At 40.7% G+C, this 16540-nt stretch overlaps 1 protein-coding gene across 1 annotated transcript; it reads right to left on the bottom strand.

Annotated features, from left to right (window-relative positions):
- Positions 1-10745: 10745 nt before the first annotated feature.
- Positions 10746-16196, bottom strand: ackr3a (atypical chemokine receptor 3a). Its single transcript, XM_026145584.2, has 2 exons — positions 16054-16196; positions 10746-13293 (listed from the first exon to the last, which is right to left on the bottom strand). The coding sequence occupies exon 2, from the start codon at positions 13222-13224 to the stop codon at positions 12082-12084; it is 1143 nt and encodes a 380-aa protein (XP_026001369.1). The 5' UTR covers positions 13225-13293; positions 16054-16196; the 3' UTR covers positions 10746-12081.
- Positions 16197-16540: the final 344 nt, after the last annotated feature.

The following is a 16540-nucleotide window of genomic DNA, read 5'->3' as shown; positions in this document are numbered from 1 at the left end:
TGTACATTGTTTGAAATGTATGACAAAATGTGATTCCCACAAATGCATCTCTATTTGGAAGATTGGTTTGTTTGTTTTTTGGTGTTTTTTGTCATTTCCGTCTTCATGTTCTTGAATGAAAACTGATTGGTAACTTTTTGACTGTAAACCCCGATGATACTAAAAAATGTCCAAAGCTGTGCAGCTCTGTGAGATTGTGCTTCAAAATAGATAAAACTAACTACTGTTTTCTAACAAACTCAGAAGCTAGAAGCTAGTAGATAAAATATCCACTTTTTCTCCAAGTGTTAAGTGTTGGCACCAGTGTCAGAGATTAGGGGGAAGTACAATTAAGGACAAGACAAGAATGAAAGAGTTAAGTACAAACATGAAGTGCATTTTCTTCTTAACTCATTCACTGCCAGCCATTGGCAGTGAATGAGTTAAACCCATTGACTCATTCACTGCCATTGACGGCTATAGACGTCAATGGCAGTGAATGAGTTAATAGCAGGCAAACTTGTGGCAAATACTAAACTTTCATGAGCAAGTTAAATTACGAGACTTCTAAGTCTACTGAGAGATATAAAAGCCTAACCCAGCTGTCTTAGGGCAAGAGATAGGGTACACCAACCAAGGGTGTCCAACTCCAGTCCTCAAGAGCTACTATCCTGCATCTTTTAGATGCATCCCTACTCCAACACAGCTGAATTAAAGGGTTGGATTACCTCTTCAGCATGCCATCAAGTTTGGCAAAGGCCAATTTGATGGCAATTTTTCATTTGATTCAGGTGTGTCGGAACAAGGACGCATCTAAAAGCTGCAGGACAGTAGCTCTCAAATACTGGAGTTGGACACCCCTGCCCTAGACAGATATGCAGTCTGTGAGAGGCCTAACAACATAGAGACATTTGCACTCACAAACCAATTAAGAATCACAACTTAATCTAACCTCACTTCCTTGGACTGTGGGAGAAAGCCAGAATAAGTAGAGCAAACACTAGAGGAACACTCTGGCCTGATGGTGGAATTGAACTCAGGACCTTCTTGGTGTGAGGCAGCAGTGCGAGCCACTGCACAACTGCTCATGTAGAACAAGGACTTCCCATGTAGAATAAATAGGTACATAAAACAGGATTTAAAACATAAGCACTGTAATGCATAAGTAATAAAATAAGATTAAAATACAGTTCATAAATACAAACTATATGGTAATTACCTTTAAAGGATATTTTCTTTTTTTAGTGCATGGACATTTCATTCTGAAACGATTTAGTGAACCATCTGTTTATAAAGATGACCAGCCTCAGATGTACTCAGACAAATAACATGTCTCACTGTTTCCACATTACAAAGAAATGCTGCAATAGTGAATCAAAGAACATGTCATCACCCCACAGTCTGAAAAATAAATGTGTAACCGTGTCTATAGGAAGGCTGTAAAACTGAAACATTCAGACGTCTGGCTCTGATGAAATGAACAATTCTTACTCTTTCTTTACCCCCCTTTCTAATTTTCAGTGAGCCTGTTGTGGCCCTCAGGCTGTGTGTTTAACATCCGTGGCCTAGATGATGTCTTTGAGGAACAACCCCTACACGTGTTAGCGTGATACATTTTCCGTTTAGCACTAAAAAAGTACAGCTGAAGTTATGGAGAATGTCATTAGTTAGTCACAAACTTGCATTTCAGCAACAGACATAAAGAGAAGAGTGAAAGAGGCTGAAAATTAAACTTCCCTGATATAAATTATAGTCATTTTCATGCTTTCATTGCCAGACATGAAACTGAGGGGGTTTCCACTAAAATGAGCAAATTTTAAAATCTTTCTCCACCTCATTGCTGTCATACGTATGGCATTTCTTGGCTCCCAGCACCAAATCATGACTGTTTGATGCTTTGTGTTATTAAAGTAATATAATTAGATCATGGAGCAAATGATCACACAGAAAGCAGCAGGGTTGTTTTCTCTGTGTCTTCGTGTTAAATAAATCTTCATTGTCTACCAGCCTTGCCTTATCTTTTAGCTGAACTTGAATTTGTTGGACAGCTCTCCTATCAGTTTAGAAACATTATTGCAAGATAAACTCGGTGAAAGGTTCCTGCTGTTTTCTGCCTCCTGAACAGGGAATCGGGCTGATTTACCACATCTATGCCACAGCTTCATGCTCTTGATGTTAGAGACTGGAGCTCCTTATGGGTTTCTCCTACAGCTCTCCCTTTCAAAGTTCCTTTTGGAACAATACAATAGCTGCAGCTGTGACAACAATGGCGACTTGAAGGAAATAAAACCAGCAACTGATACACAGAGCAACTCATGACCAGTGCAGGGGGTAAAAGGGGGCAGAGGGTGAAAAAAAGCTTCTGAAAATCTCCGGCTCATATCTGAATGCCAAGAGGGAAATACAATCCACTGCGTGTTTTCATTTGGTCAATTGTGTGGGTGAATGCTGAAATTTAGTGTCACGCAGGGTGTGTCAGTGCTCAGTTTCCCCACCTTAAACCACCCTCACTCCCACCCGGAAACTACAACTTCCTTTCCCATTCATCTCAGTCTAATTTTGTTTTATTTCTCAGGAGCCATTTTACAAACTCATTTGTTAAGCTACATAAAAGCATCTCGAGCCCCGTGAAACCAAGCTTAGGAAAACAGTGGCGAGGAAACTCTCCTTTTCAGACAAAGAGACGGATTAAAGAAACAGCCGTCACTTATTGTAGGTATTGAGGTTATTGTACTGGGGCCAGCTGCAGCAACCCTCTACCACAATGAGACGCAGACGTTTCACAGTCAGAACCTGGGCTGGAACCTGCATGGAAACAGCCAAAGGTAGCTGACTGTGTTTTTTGTGGTTGACTACTCATTATGAATTCCTTCTTTTCGCGGCAGGGTACACGACATAAATCACAGGTTGCTCGAGCTAGAGGGAACTTACAAGCAAAACAACATAATGGAGAAAGAGTTGAGTGAGTTCCAGGGAGGCAGTGGAGGTTTCACTCCTGCAGGGGCAGTAAGTGGGGTGTTATGGAGGATGACGAGTACCTCTCATTTCAGCCAAGACGCTCCAAGGTGGCTGTTGAGTGACACGCAGACATTCGTATTCACCTCAGGGTGTAAATTTTGTGCATGTGTGTGTGTGTCTGTGATGGTTTGAGAAACTCCCTGAAAACTGATACCATGCAGAGTCGATCTGTCTTGCTATCCAGACAAGAAGAAAAAGGGAGCAGATAGGGAAGGAGATGGAGATGTTTTTCTTTCTTTTTCAGTGACAGACAGGCATAAACACATCATCAGTGACAGGACGCGCTGAACTAACATGCGATGTAAAATGACATGTTAGATAGTTAATGGGTAAAGACTGAGAAATAACATTTCCAGGGAACATAATCCCGGCAAAACTTCGATAAAGCACATAGACCATAATTCCTTGTAGACTGCTGGCAGGACCTTTCGTTTCAAGTCTTTGTTCTTGTTGTGTTAACTGAAACTGTCAACACCTTTTACAAATACAAAGCTTTTTTTCTGCTAAAACAATACTATATACAGTATAACAGGTACAGGGAATGAACACATGCAGTTATTAATTCATGCAATCATCTTCATCCCGCCCCTTGTGATTTTTTAGAAGATGAGCCACTTGGGAATATTGCTTTACATGCACTTCCTATAAGAATTCAGGTGTTCTAATGACATTTAATAATTCCCAGAGAAAACTGGGATAAGCTGAATAACATGTTTGGTAACGCGCACGCTGTTGCACGGTGCACGCTGTGTAGTTTTGTAGTCTGTGGTGAACCGAGGTGGGGCGGGGGTTGTTCAAATAATACATTTCACCTTGGGTTAGAATGCGGTAATGAGAATATCAGAATGCAGGCGTACTGAAATGCTATTGTGTGCTGAATTAATGTGTGACTGGCAGCTATAGTTTGGGGGATTTCCAGATTTTCACCAAGCTCCAATTTTGTAAGGAAGACCTTACGTAGACCTCGGTTTTATATACTTTGCAAAGCCAAAATAAGCTATTATTCCGATGGATGTGGCGTGCCTCACAAAGAAACAAAGGCAGAAAGAGGAGGCAGCAGCGAGTTTATGAAGCTTATTAAACTGAGTTGTAGTGCAGTGATGTTATGTGGGCTCGACTGGGACGCCCTGCTTTTGTCTGAAAAAATAACAGGCGTGTTTATTCAGTGGCATGCCAGAGTCTGACCCCAGACAGGAACCAAAGGAGGACGTTTGCCTGCTCAAACATCATCACAGACAAAACATCACACGCAGCCAAAAGTTTGCCATGTGTGTGTTTTTGTCACTTCAGAGGGGCACACAAATCCTGCTTTAGATTCTCGCCACCTCTGTTAACACACCCTGTCAGTTGAGGTAAAGGTATGTCATCTTGGCTCCCTCTCTGGGACCAAAAATAAGCTTTCATTATCTGTAGTCAGTCTCAAAGTGTTGCTGGTAAGTCATTCATTATCCATTCAGGAAAGACGGGGTGATTAGACAGCGTGAAACACTATAATAAACATGGAAACTGTCTTCTAAAGCAAGATCTGTGAGTGTCGGGTGTTAGCCTGAATTCTTTGTGTTCTGCCTTTTATTCTGTGCATATTATCAGCACAGCTGAGACAGAAAACATTTAATATGATATGATAAGAAGGCAGGTGATTTAAATAAACATTTCAGTAACATACTTTCAGAAGACGCTATAATCACCCTTCTCTCCAAACATATTACTGGGTGCTCTTAAGATATATGACAGCAAAGTGCTTTGTATCGATGTGTGTGCCTCCATAAGCCAAAAAGCAGCTGCCTTCAGTTCTCTGGCACGTCTCAGAAGTTTTATTATCGGCTCTGACACGAGCGTGCTGCTGAGAAGATCGAGTGGAGGATGAACCTAAAGCTGCACATCAGGCTGAGCGCATAAAGTCGACAGGAGGATGAATGAATTAGGTGATGTCTAAACACCGGATCCGTAGCTCGGGCACGAAGGGTGGTATAAATCAGCCCCCCAAAAGATCAAGCCTTCACAGCCATGTGTGCTCTGCCTATACAATTACATTTGAGAATCTGGAAAAGATTAGAGCTTTCACACTAACAATAAGCCACAGGATAGTTTATGAGGGGTTGGAGTGGTAGGTAACAGGAGAGAACATCACATCCCATTATTCAAGGTTCATGTGAGGCTTATTTTGGAGCACTCTAATCTGTGTCTAATCTGTGTTTGCTCCATAAATTCAAGTTGCAGCCAAGCCGTATGGCACTCTGAGTCCTCCATATTTTTTACATTTTAAAGGAAATCAATCAGTTTTTCTGTGACTAAAAGGAAACCAAGGACAGCATACTCTTCAGGAGAACTTTTAAGCGCCTTTCAGCTCTTTTTTTTTTTTTGTTTAACTTCATAAACTTTAGAGGTATAAATATCAAATGCAGCTTTTTCAACAAGAAACTTTCTAAAATCCAGCTGTAGACAGTCAAGCAACTATTCGGATGTAGTGGAGAAGCAGGGTATTTACCTCAAGGGTTGTAGGACCCAAAACATTTTTTTCTATCATCTTTGCATAAATGCTAACGATTGCTCTCTTAAAACTTTAATTAGTGTCTAAAAGGTCTCCACTCTCATGGTGCTAATGTATTGCACCAATACATATATTTATATATATATATATATTTATAGATGGTGGGAGGGCCACAAGCCTGTGCACCTGGATAAAGTGGAGGCCTGTGTACAGAAGGGCATCTGTTGTAAAATCTTTGCCAAATCAAGCATGCAGATCATCAGTATTTCTTTTATAAGTCCCAGTTAACTCTGGATAAACTCTTTTATAGCCCAGTGCATCAGCACTGAAAGTGCTGATTCATTTGCATTATTTGTATTTATATATTTATTTATTTTATTTATTGTATTTATTTGGCTGAGTCAGAAATTTCTGCATAGATTAAAAGAGCAACAAGCAAACAATTCATGGGCAGATACTAATAACATTAAGTGACATTTTGTAAACATTATGAAATGCTACCAGACTTTTATTTATTTTCTTCTGCTCTGAAGCAGAAAATGATCTGGTGCACCGACCAGCTGATCTAAGCAACATAAACTTCAGCTTTTGTTATCTTTCAGTTTCTTTTGATGTACTCCAGCCCACACAAAAATATGGCCTTAAATTTTTTGCTGTCACAAAAGGTTATATAAGCTGTGAGTTTGTAAATGTGGTGCTTGAACCAAAATCGCATTCAGTGGTCGTTTCACTTACCATCTGTCCAACATCTGGGCACAGCACTTGCCCTCTCCTGACAGTAGTGAAGTCATGATGTGCTAAACTGACCCTGGTCTTCTAATTTTCTTTCTGTTTGCACTAAAAAGTCCCTCTGAGCAAAAGCAGCTGCTTTTTACCCATTCTGCTTCATTAATAATTCAAAACCCCTTCTCGTTGTTTACTCCTCATGCAAAATTCCTTCCAGAGTGAATGGAACAAGCTCGGGCTTGACTAAGATATGAAACCACTTTAAATACCTGGAAATCCAGGAATGATGTGACAGTTGCAGTGACGGCACAAGCTTTTTGTGTTTGTGTGAATAATATGTACAAAATATGAATATTTGTAAAGTGTTTCCCATAGAAAGCATTTTAAAAAGATGTCTAAATGCTCTAAATTTCTCCCTACCTCTACACCTTCCCGCCGTTTCATAATTCATTAATGTTATCTCTTTCCAGCATCAGATGGAGACAATCGTGCTATAGGAAAAACACTCCCTTAATGGTGTTCATTTCTGGCCCATTACCTGTTTTATTAAATCAAACTAAAACAGATAACCCCCATTAACACTGTACTGTAGTACCGTAACTCATATATGACCCTGCTGTAAGAGAAGCAAAGGCTGAACAGGATATTGGCTTTCTGTAGCTCATAAATTTTGTTGTAACTCTTTCCGTTTGGTGGTGAGAATTGCACAAATCTGAGGTACCCTAAGTGCTTTGGTGATAACAATAAATTGCAAACACTCTATCTTGTGAAAGAAGCATTAAGAGGGGAATCTCTTAACATTTTTCAGTGCTTGGCTTTGCATAGAGCACTGTTTCAGTATGTTTGACGGATCCTGTGTAAGCAGCATCTAATAGAAGTAGAAGAAGCACATCAGATCACAGCATAAGTGCAGTTCAAGTAAATTATAGGACACTCTACTGCAGAGTGCTAGAAGGGAAATTTACATATATATTATTACTTTTCTGACTCTAAGGGAGCCCCAACTGCCAGAAATCACGAAGTAAATGTAATTCGGATGGCTTGCATGTTACTATCAATATAATGAGGAAAAGGTGAGCTTAAGTATTTGCCTCTAATTAGATGAGAATACATCAGTACGATGTCAAAAGACGTCAGGCACTTTGCTCACCCCCACTAAATATCCAGTTTAAAGTAATCTAAACTTTCTTGTGGTTACAGTTACAGCACTCTTTAAGAATGATTATGGTGCAGTTTTATATGGAAAAGTCTTGGGCTGATTGGGACAACATGTTCAACTATATTGAACCAAAACCGCAATGTTTCTCCAACCTTGAACGTCCTGCTTTTTGTTGCTTAAAAGCTAACCACAGACGTGTGGGTATCCTTCCATAAAACCTCTTCTGCATCAATACAGTGCATAAATGTGGCAACCCCGTAAATAAAAAAAAAAAAAAAGATTCTTATAACAAACACCAGACAGCAATTGTGTTGCTCACTGGGGTGGCTTGAGGAACTGGACTGAAATATATAGAGTACATTTTAGTGCCTCATCTGGAATTGCACATAAGATAAGATAAGATAAGATAACTCTTTATTGTCATTGCACAGTCATACATAGTACAGTAGTACAATGAAATTGGAAAAACTGTCCTACGTCGGCACTACATATAACACAACACGACACGATATGACACATCACAACGTAACAAACAACACAACACAGTATATTAACTTAGTATAAAAAAGAAGAATAAGTGTATGTGTATTGCACACTGTTATTATTGCACATTAATTATTATTGCACCTTGTTATAAATATAAATATTATTGTTATCGTTTTAAACATTGTTACCTCCCCCTAAAAAGTCCAGGGAGGTATCCAGTCAGGTCAGCTATTTACATTGATCAGGGCTATTGCCCTGTTGTAAAAGCTGTCCTTGAGTCTATTTGTTCGGGACCTCAGCAGCCTGAACCTCCTGCCAGACGGCAGCAGCTTAAACACCCGGTGTCCTGGGTGTGTGCAGTCCCGTAGGATGCTGCGTGCCCTCTTGAGACAGCGAGTGCTGTACAGGTCCTTCAGGGAGGGAAGAGGATGTCCAATGACATACTGCACTTAACGATGCAAACATCCATCTTCCATGTGTAATTGTAGTATCGAAGCAATATGATTGCTTACCGTCATGCAAGTAAGCAGCGCATGGGATGTTTATAGCCTGAGCTGGACCTGAAGGCACACAACTGCAGGGACCCCAGACTCACTGTGTAGCAGTTACTTTTATGGTGATCTGGAAATGGCATGGGTTTTAAAGTGGAACAGCTAAAAAATTTTGATTTATTTGCACTTAGTTTTTTAAACATGTATCCAACTAAGGTTGCAGGCGGTGCTCGGGCAAATAGCAGTGTGTAACTCTATGTGAAAGGCCGGCTGCACCCTGAGCTCGTTGCAGAGGAACAGGTAGCCTTTCATGCTCATGTCCACAGCTACAGCCAACTCAGAATCAACATGTAACCTAATTTTTTTTTTTAAAAAGCAGGTTTTTGTACTGTGAGGAAACTAAAGGACCCTTAGAAGGCTTACATAAGTGCAGGTAGAATATGTAAACACCACACAAAAAGGCCTCAACTGTCAAGCACCAACAGTTTAAAACCTGTAAAACCCGTCAAGCAACTGCACAATCCTTACCAACATAAATTATTTTCCTAATCTAAATCTATTAGTACTCAACAGAAAAAAATGATAAGATATCTAGTACTTGATCCTGAGTCTGACAGTGTTACAGGACTGCGAGGCCAAATCAGTTCCTTCTTAAGGCAACTGCTCTTTTATTTTGAGTCAGAATCAGAATCAGAAAGGGTTTTATTTCCAAATGTTGAGCAGGTTTACAACATAAGGAAATTGCTGCGGTGCTTCAGTGCAAACATACTGTCATAAATTACGCTAAAATAGACATGAAAATAAAAAAAAGAATAAGAATTAAAAGTGCTAAGTAGATAGATATATACATGAGTGCAGGTGGTGATCAGTGCCAAACATGGAATGATGCAGTCGCTGCTCTACTTTAACATCTAAGTTTCTTATGTTTCTGAATACCTTTCAATTAAATCATCTCACAACACATTGAAATTTGGGAGCACACATGCTCATAAATGCTTGATCGGGACCTGCATGCAGGAGGATCAAGAGCAAAAGTATCCATTTCTCAGTTAGTCAGAAGCTGTCTCATTCTTTTACTGCAGATGAGCAAGTTAGCAGGGGTGAAATGAGCCATAACTAGGCTTTAACATCAGGAATGTATTGACAAAGTTCAGGGCAGATAGCTTGGGCTTGTGTGTGGAAAATCCTTCACACAAGAACAGATAGAGAGGCCATAGCTCTGGTGAGGCGACTACCACACGCTGAGTGCTGAAAGATCACGGCAGACTCTCAGACAAGAAGGAGGCCGGGAGAGTATCATTAGCAGAGCACTGACTAGGTTGACCTTTGGATATCCCTGCACAGCTTTCTTATCGCAGTCATGACATAAATGCACTCCTGGTTCAACAACGAAGACTGCTGATCTGCTCTTCAGCTCCCAATATAACACAGCAACACAGTGTGTCAGCAAGACTATACTGTCCCAAGGTTACTACAGCTGGTGGTGTGACTTAACGCTATAAAAGGAGGTCAAGACACTGAAAATATGTAGACAAGGGTTGATGAGCTGTTTTAAAATGTGTTGTTTTAAAACGTTAGAAAGAGCAGGCACATACTCAGAAACAAAGGCAACACAGAGTTATTGTTATAGATAAAATAATAGAGTTTTGGTACTTTAAATTATGAGGATAACATTATCAGTGACTCCTGAGAAAAAAAAATATTATCCATTTCCTCAGGATAGGAGGGAACACTGGAAGGAACTGCATCAACACTTCTGCCCTCAGGCAAACATGAGCATTGACTTTGGCCAAGATACCTCCCTCTTGGCCATCAAGATGATATTCCTTAATGAGCTCGTCATCCCATTAGAGGGGTGTGCACTGGCTAAAGAATTTATTGCATGCACATGGAAGTTTGCAGGTCAAGCACTGGGCATGAAAATCCAAAAAAGTGCTTAGTTTGTATCTTCTTGGAACAGTTTTGCAATTTGGTGGCAGCACGGCTGCTAAAAAGATATTAAACCCACATTTGTATATTAATCTGGTGGCAAGATGTGAACTAATCAAGGCTTTTCATCTGACCCTGAAAATAAAGTCTGTTTCCTTTTCCTTTAGTTTTTCAGTATGTCAATAACTGGAAAATGTGTTTTCCTTTTTATACTAAACCATATCTCATGAACTATAGCTGAACCACTCCTATCCTAGAGTTTAGCGTATATTAGAGGTGGCAGCTGGGATTAACAATGAAAAGTGATACTGACTTGTCTTTTTAGCTGAAGTTTGATGATTCTTTGGATGGATTTATTCAAACAGTGTAGCAAAAGCTTTTTCTGAACCACATTCCATTTTTTTTTTAAAAAGTTTAAGAAAAATAAACAATCATTTGTGGTGAAGAAGAAATCACTGAAGCAAAATATTTTGTCTGCATTTAATATAGAATAATACACGTGTTACACATTACCGTGTCAAAGGAATGCCTCTGTTCTTGTAGACACATGTTTGCTTCTCAACTTCGTTCGAATTGCAACATGAAAAAAACATTTCGGTGTAACAGCTTACATATGTAACCAATCACATGAGAAGATGTGCCTGTGTCAGCATATAAAAAAAGAAAAAGTTATTATTTACATTTTATAACATGTAAAAGTCCTCTTTTGCTGTCATGCTCTTTCATACACAGACACAGGGCATCTGTAATACCCAGACACCTCCACACACACATACACACACACATGCAAACATGATGATGTTTTTGTTATTTGGTTGCCAATAAACACTTGGGTGTTGCCTGTATGAGAGGAACAAAGCTTTTCATTTATTTTGGTCATAAGGTTTGCGCTGTCTGCGGCCTGCGTGATAACCCAGCAGGATTAATACCACATGGACATGTGTATCTCACTAGCACAGATACAAGATAAGAGTGACAGCAATGGATACTGTATAATGCCTTCCAGAACAGTCAGAAGCGACATGCATCTACTCTTTGAGCTCAGTAGTCACAGCTGATGGTTCCAGACTGATGGTCTGGAAAGATTTACGACCAAAATAAAACTGAGGCGTAAGGTTAAAGTAGGAGGGTAGGTTAAGTTGAGCTGAGCTAATCAGCAACTTGCTGTCTTTATGTTTAGTTTAGAAATATGAGAATAGCATTAATATCATAAATTCAGTCAGAGTGAAAAGTCTGTCTTTCAAAAGAGTTGAAGTGTTCCTTTAATAGGTAGAAACCTAAAAAAAAGTATTTTGTCTTATTAGTAGGCTTTTTTTGCTGATGTGAGAAGAGGTTGTGGTCAATAACACAGCAGGACTTAAATACTGAGGCAGCACTGTATGACGTGGAGCTCTGAGCAGAAATCAGTGTGTGAAGACATTTAAGAGGAAATCACATTTAAACTCATATAAATACAACTATAAACAAAGATATATATACATTGAATACACATACAAACTTACAACAAATATAATTCTACATAGACAGCAAAAATTGAACACATTTACAATCACTGGTTTGGCTTTGCAATGATACTAGCTCCATGATTTCTGTAACAGATTTTATAATAACATTGCTTTCTAAGTGCTTTTCAATCAGTCCACCAGAGATGAAGTGTCACGATCTTCAAGCTTTTCTGTGACTCTAGCATTTCCTCTTCTAATATCAAACATAATGCTGATAATAGACGAAACAAATCAGCTGTAAAATAAGTTTACACTGAATTAAAGCTTCATTAAATGCTTTGCAGAGATTTGTAACTTTTAAATCTGTGGTGGGTTTTCTACGGCTACAGCAGAGTACTCGGCCTCAGACACGTTCGGAGCCTCGATGAGACGTGCCAGACCCGTCCTCGTCGAGTATTTGAAAATGAAAGCCTTCATGAGGTCATAGCGATAGTTTCTGTTGATGAAGTTGTAGAGGATGGGGTTGAAACAGCAGTGAAGCAAGGACAGGCACTGGGTGAGATGTAAGGCCACGTAGATCACATTCTCCAGGCCACAGGTCAGCGGCACTATGCCCAGCTGTGACAGAGCGTCAGCCAGAAGGACACCGTGGTAGGGCCCCCAGCAGGCCAGAAAAACCACAATGTAAGCTAGGATCACCCTGCGGCTCACGTGGCGCTCCTGCTCCACTGGGGAAGACGATGAAGTAGAAGAAGAGGAAGAGGAGTGAGCAAAAGCTCTGGCCAGCAGGATGTAAAACACAGCAATGATGGGGAAGGGGAGAACAAAGCCAAGCAGGATGAAGCTCAGCTGCACCCCCACCATCCATTCCTTGGGGTTCTCCTCTGGGTACTCAGGCCTGCACAGCATGATGTCCCCGTGTGCTGACTTCACAGTATGCAAAAAGTAGGTGTCTGGCACGGAGGCCATCAGAGCCAGCAGCCACACCCCTACACACGCACCACGGCGGATCAACTTCCTGCGTGCACCTCCCTCATCTGCATGCCGCGTCACACTCAGGTAGCGATCCACACTCATGCAGGCCAGGAAGAAGATGCTCCCGAAAAGGTTGACGAAGTAGAGCAGGTGCGTGAGTTTGCATGCCACTTCACCAAAGGGCCAGTGGCCATGCTGGGCCAGTGAGCTCACCCATATAGGCAAAGTAGCGCACACGCAGAGGTCCGCAACTGCCAGGTGTGTGATGTACATGTGTGTCTCGTGGCGAGGGCTGGAGTCTCTTTGTGCGCGGATGTTGACCCAGAGGACCAGGGCGTTGGCGGCCAGGCCGACGATGAAGATGAAAGTGTAGAGGACGCACAAGGAATTCAGCAGAGCCGTACGGTTGAATGCCGTTGCACACACCATTGATTCCACACTTGTTATGTTGCTGAATGGGTCAGAGAAGTTGAGCTCATCCAAAGAGTCCCACAGGACCTCCATATCACTGCTGCTTAGACTCATTTTTCAGTACTCGGAGAGGACAACAGACCGCTGGGAGGTAACACACACCGCCTCTGATTGGGACAGAGTCTGAAAAACATGACAGTAAATTATAATTTCTTGTAACATATATTTATTTTGATAATGACACAGCTGCCAAATGTGAGAGGTTTTTCAACAAACCTTCGGGTATTATATTTAAGATCTGAGGTTCTGCTGCATAAAGCCTGGCTTATTTTACTCATGTGCACTGAATGAACTAATAAAACATAAACCCACTTGTGGTATGCCACCAGATCCCAAAGAATCTTAATGCGGTTAACTTGTTAAAACACTGCTTTCATGACTTAATAGAGGTTCTCTGTTACCGTGTCACAAACAGTGGGATTTACTATGATTGATGTGCAGTCAGGGGGCAGCACAATAAATGTTTACATTAGCTCCACTGGCTCAGAGTGCAGATTAGACACAAGGAAGTGGGATCGAGAAGTCCAAACAGGGTGTATTTCCTGGACGTTCCGGGCATTCCAAGATAAAGCAGTGGTCAGGGTGGGAAACCTGACGCCAGAGTCTTGTTTGTTTTCTGCTCATAAAGCAGGCAAAGATCAGCTGTCACTCCCTAGATGATCAAAGAAAAGGCAGCTCGTAACTTTGAATACGTCATTCTGCAACATCTGAATCTTATAATGCAGCAGCACATGGCACACCACACACACCACACACACATTTTTTTTTTAAAAAAGAAAAAAAAAGAGGCTTCATACATGCAGCAAATAAGGTGACTGAAACAGTATGTAAGATTAAAGAAGTATCAGTCTGGATCACCTTGGCAAGTCTAAAACCCGGTGTGATTTTGTTCACCCTGGCGGACCACCAAAATATTCGCCCTTACATGGTCTTCATTCACAGTATTCTGCTGTGATGTCTCTCTCAGCTAACTGTCAGCTTGACACAGTGTGAAAGATCAGAGGTGAAAGGGGATACATCAAAACCAGAACACAAGAGGCTTAACCCCGCCGTCGCCCCCGACTGACTTGTACGCCCACAGAGTGAATTGTGTGCGGAGACCAGCGGGAAGGCTTGACGCCTTCAGAATGGTCCGACCACAGTAAACATGGAGGTCACCAACCACTGCGTGACACAGCACGCCACAGAGCTGTGAAATGTGACCATATCGGACATCTGTCTGTGTAAGAAAACGGTGCTGTACATATAATAATTGGCACCAGTTCAAAAACGATGATGAACAGAAAGACAAGTTGAATTTTAGTCTAAACAAGGACAGCTGGAACATATTAAGATGTGCAGCTGTCTAGGGAAGGTTATGTCTGCTCTCGAAGCCTGCAGTCAGTTTGATTATTTATTTTCATTTTATGTCACTTTACACCTCTGCTGTGACAAATTTTGGGTAATATTGGTCAGTCCAGTTTACTTTGCACCATTTTGCTTTTAAGCTGCAGGACTGGTGACAACGTTTTTGCAAAACTTTGTGAAAATATTTGATTTTTTAAAGCTTTTGCATCAGTATGATGACATGATACATTTTTTAAGCAATACCATACATTAGAATGAGTTAAAAAGGAAATTCCAATCAAAATAATAATAATAATAATAATAATTTATATGTAGTGTTAAATTACATGTATCAGAAAGGGGTATGTAGAGAATTTTTGGTTTTAATATCAACATCAGATAAAAGGTTCTGTGGTAATACTGAATGCAGGCGGTTGATCCAGCATTACTTCCAGCATCCATTCCTATTATTGCTTTTACATTATAATAAATTGAAGTACTACCTGTAGCATGGCCTGGGATAAAACAGTTTAAAAAGATGTCACGTATCACACATTTACTTTTACTTTCAATTGTTTGGGATGGTATGGAGACCCATTCATCCTGGAGGGATTTCCAAAGTGTAATCCCCCTCAATTGTTTCTAATTCCCTTATATTGTATGGAAAATACCTGCAGGTGCCAGGTAGCTCCGCGGGCTTCAAGCTAATTAACCTTTCAACACCCACACCGTTAGATAACGCAGACAGCGCATGAAACCCCTCTCTATCTCTCCGTCTCTGTCTTACTCGCTGTATCGCTCAGCGTACCTCTTCTCCCCCAGCTTTTCTTCTCCAGCTTTTCTTCTTTTATTTAGCTCGCCACTATCCACTTACAAATTAGGTTCAAAGTCTTTTGTATCTCAATACACAGAAAATAAAAGACAGGGAGGACGATTTTCATGTGCAAATGCTGCCCACACGGATCGTGCAGGTGCAGCATGTTTGTCACAAGTTTCTCCTGTCAGGCTCGATTTACAGTTCACAATCTGTAATCAGATATTCGCTGTTTAGGACAGGACATGAGGATTCCGCGTAGATGAACAGTAAAAGTGCTATTTTGTGCGTCATTACGCACAAGCACTAAATCCAAGTTGCTTCCGACGACAGACATGCAATGTCATTGTTGTCATTGTTGATTTATATCAGACGAGAAACAAACGTCTGTTATCAGATTTGAGCTTGGTATACAGAAGCCCGACTCCAGATTTGAATAGGGGAGCAAACAAACAGATTACAGATAGGCTGGAAGGATTGAGAGCAATAAAATGGCTATTATTATAAATTGTTTATGTTTCACGAACAATTAAGCAATACTTTCCCCTCGTCTGGCATTTGTTATAACGATAAAGAGTCGATAAAAGTTTCAAAATGTAAGAAATAGAACAGAAACAGCTGCTGGTATAAGAAGTAAGCGTCAAAATTACGTCGCGCATTTCAGAAGAATTTTTTAAGAGGTATTACAAGTTGAAAAAAAAGAACACTTTTCCTGCCACACAGCTGCTTATTAAGCACCGTACCTGTCTTTCTTTTCCTTTTCAGCTCTCTCGAAGAGCAGGTTTATTTGCGATAACCCCTGATGTTAAAAGGATAACTTCAGATCCACCGCAGGAAACTTGCGTGCGCTGCCCTCCGCCTCCTCAAATGAATGCGAGCCTCCTGTTCTGCACTTGCTGATACTCCTAAGAGCTACGCCTTTAAGGCTGGTCCTAAACAGATATGCGTATTGACATGGCATCGCCAAGCGTTCAATCAACAGTCAGCTGCCCAGCGAGTTTCGGTTTAGCCTCACTGTTGTTCCCTTAATTCAGCTAAACGGTTAAAAAAAGAATATGTAAAACTGGCAAATTTTATTTCAGTTGCAAGTTTCAAATGACATGCAGGTTTTTGTACGTCTTCACTGTAACAATGCACTGTAATATAATTATTCCGTTATCACATAGCCAATACAAAACATATGATGTATAATAATATTACCGTATTATTATTATTTTATGTAGACCACGA

This window comes from Astatotilapia calliptera, chromosome 16, assembly GCF_964374335.1.
Source record: "Astatotilapia calliptera chromosome 16, fAstCal68.1, whole genome shotgun sequence".
In the NCBI taxonomy this organism is placed as follows: Eukaryota; Metazoa; Chordata; class Actinopteri; order Cichliformes; family Cichlidae; genus Astatotilapia; species Astatotilapia calliptera.
The sequence above is the reverse complement of the archived record's forward strand: the minus strand, read 5'-3'. Positions and strand labels throughout refer to the sequence as shown.

Excerpts from the sequence above, each read along its gene's own strand:
- ackr3a (XM_026145584.2), bottom strand. The coding sequence starts at position 13,224 with ATGAGTCTAAGCAGCAGTGATATGGAGGTCCTGTGGGACTCTTTGGAT.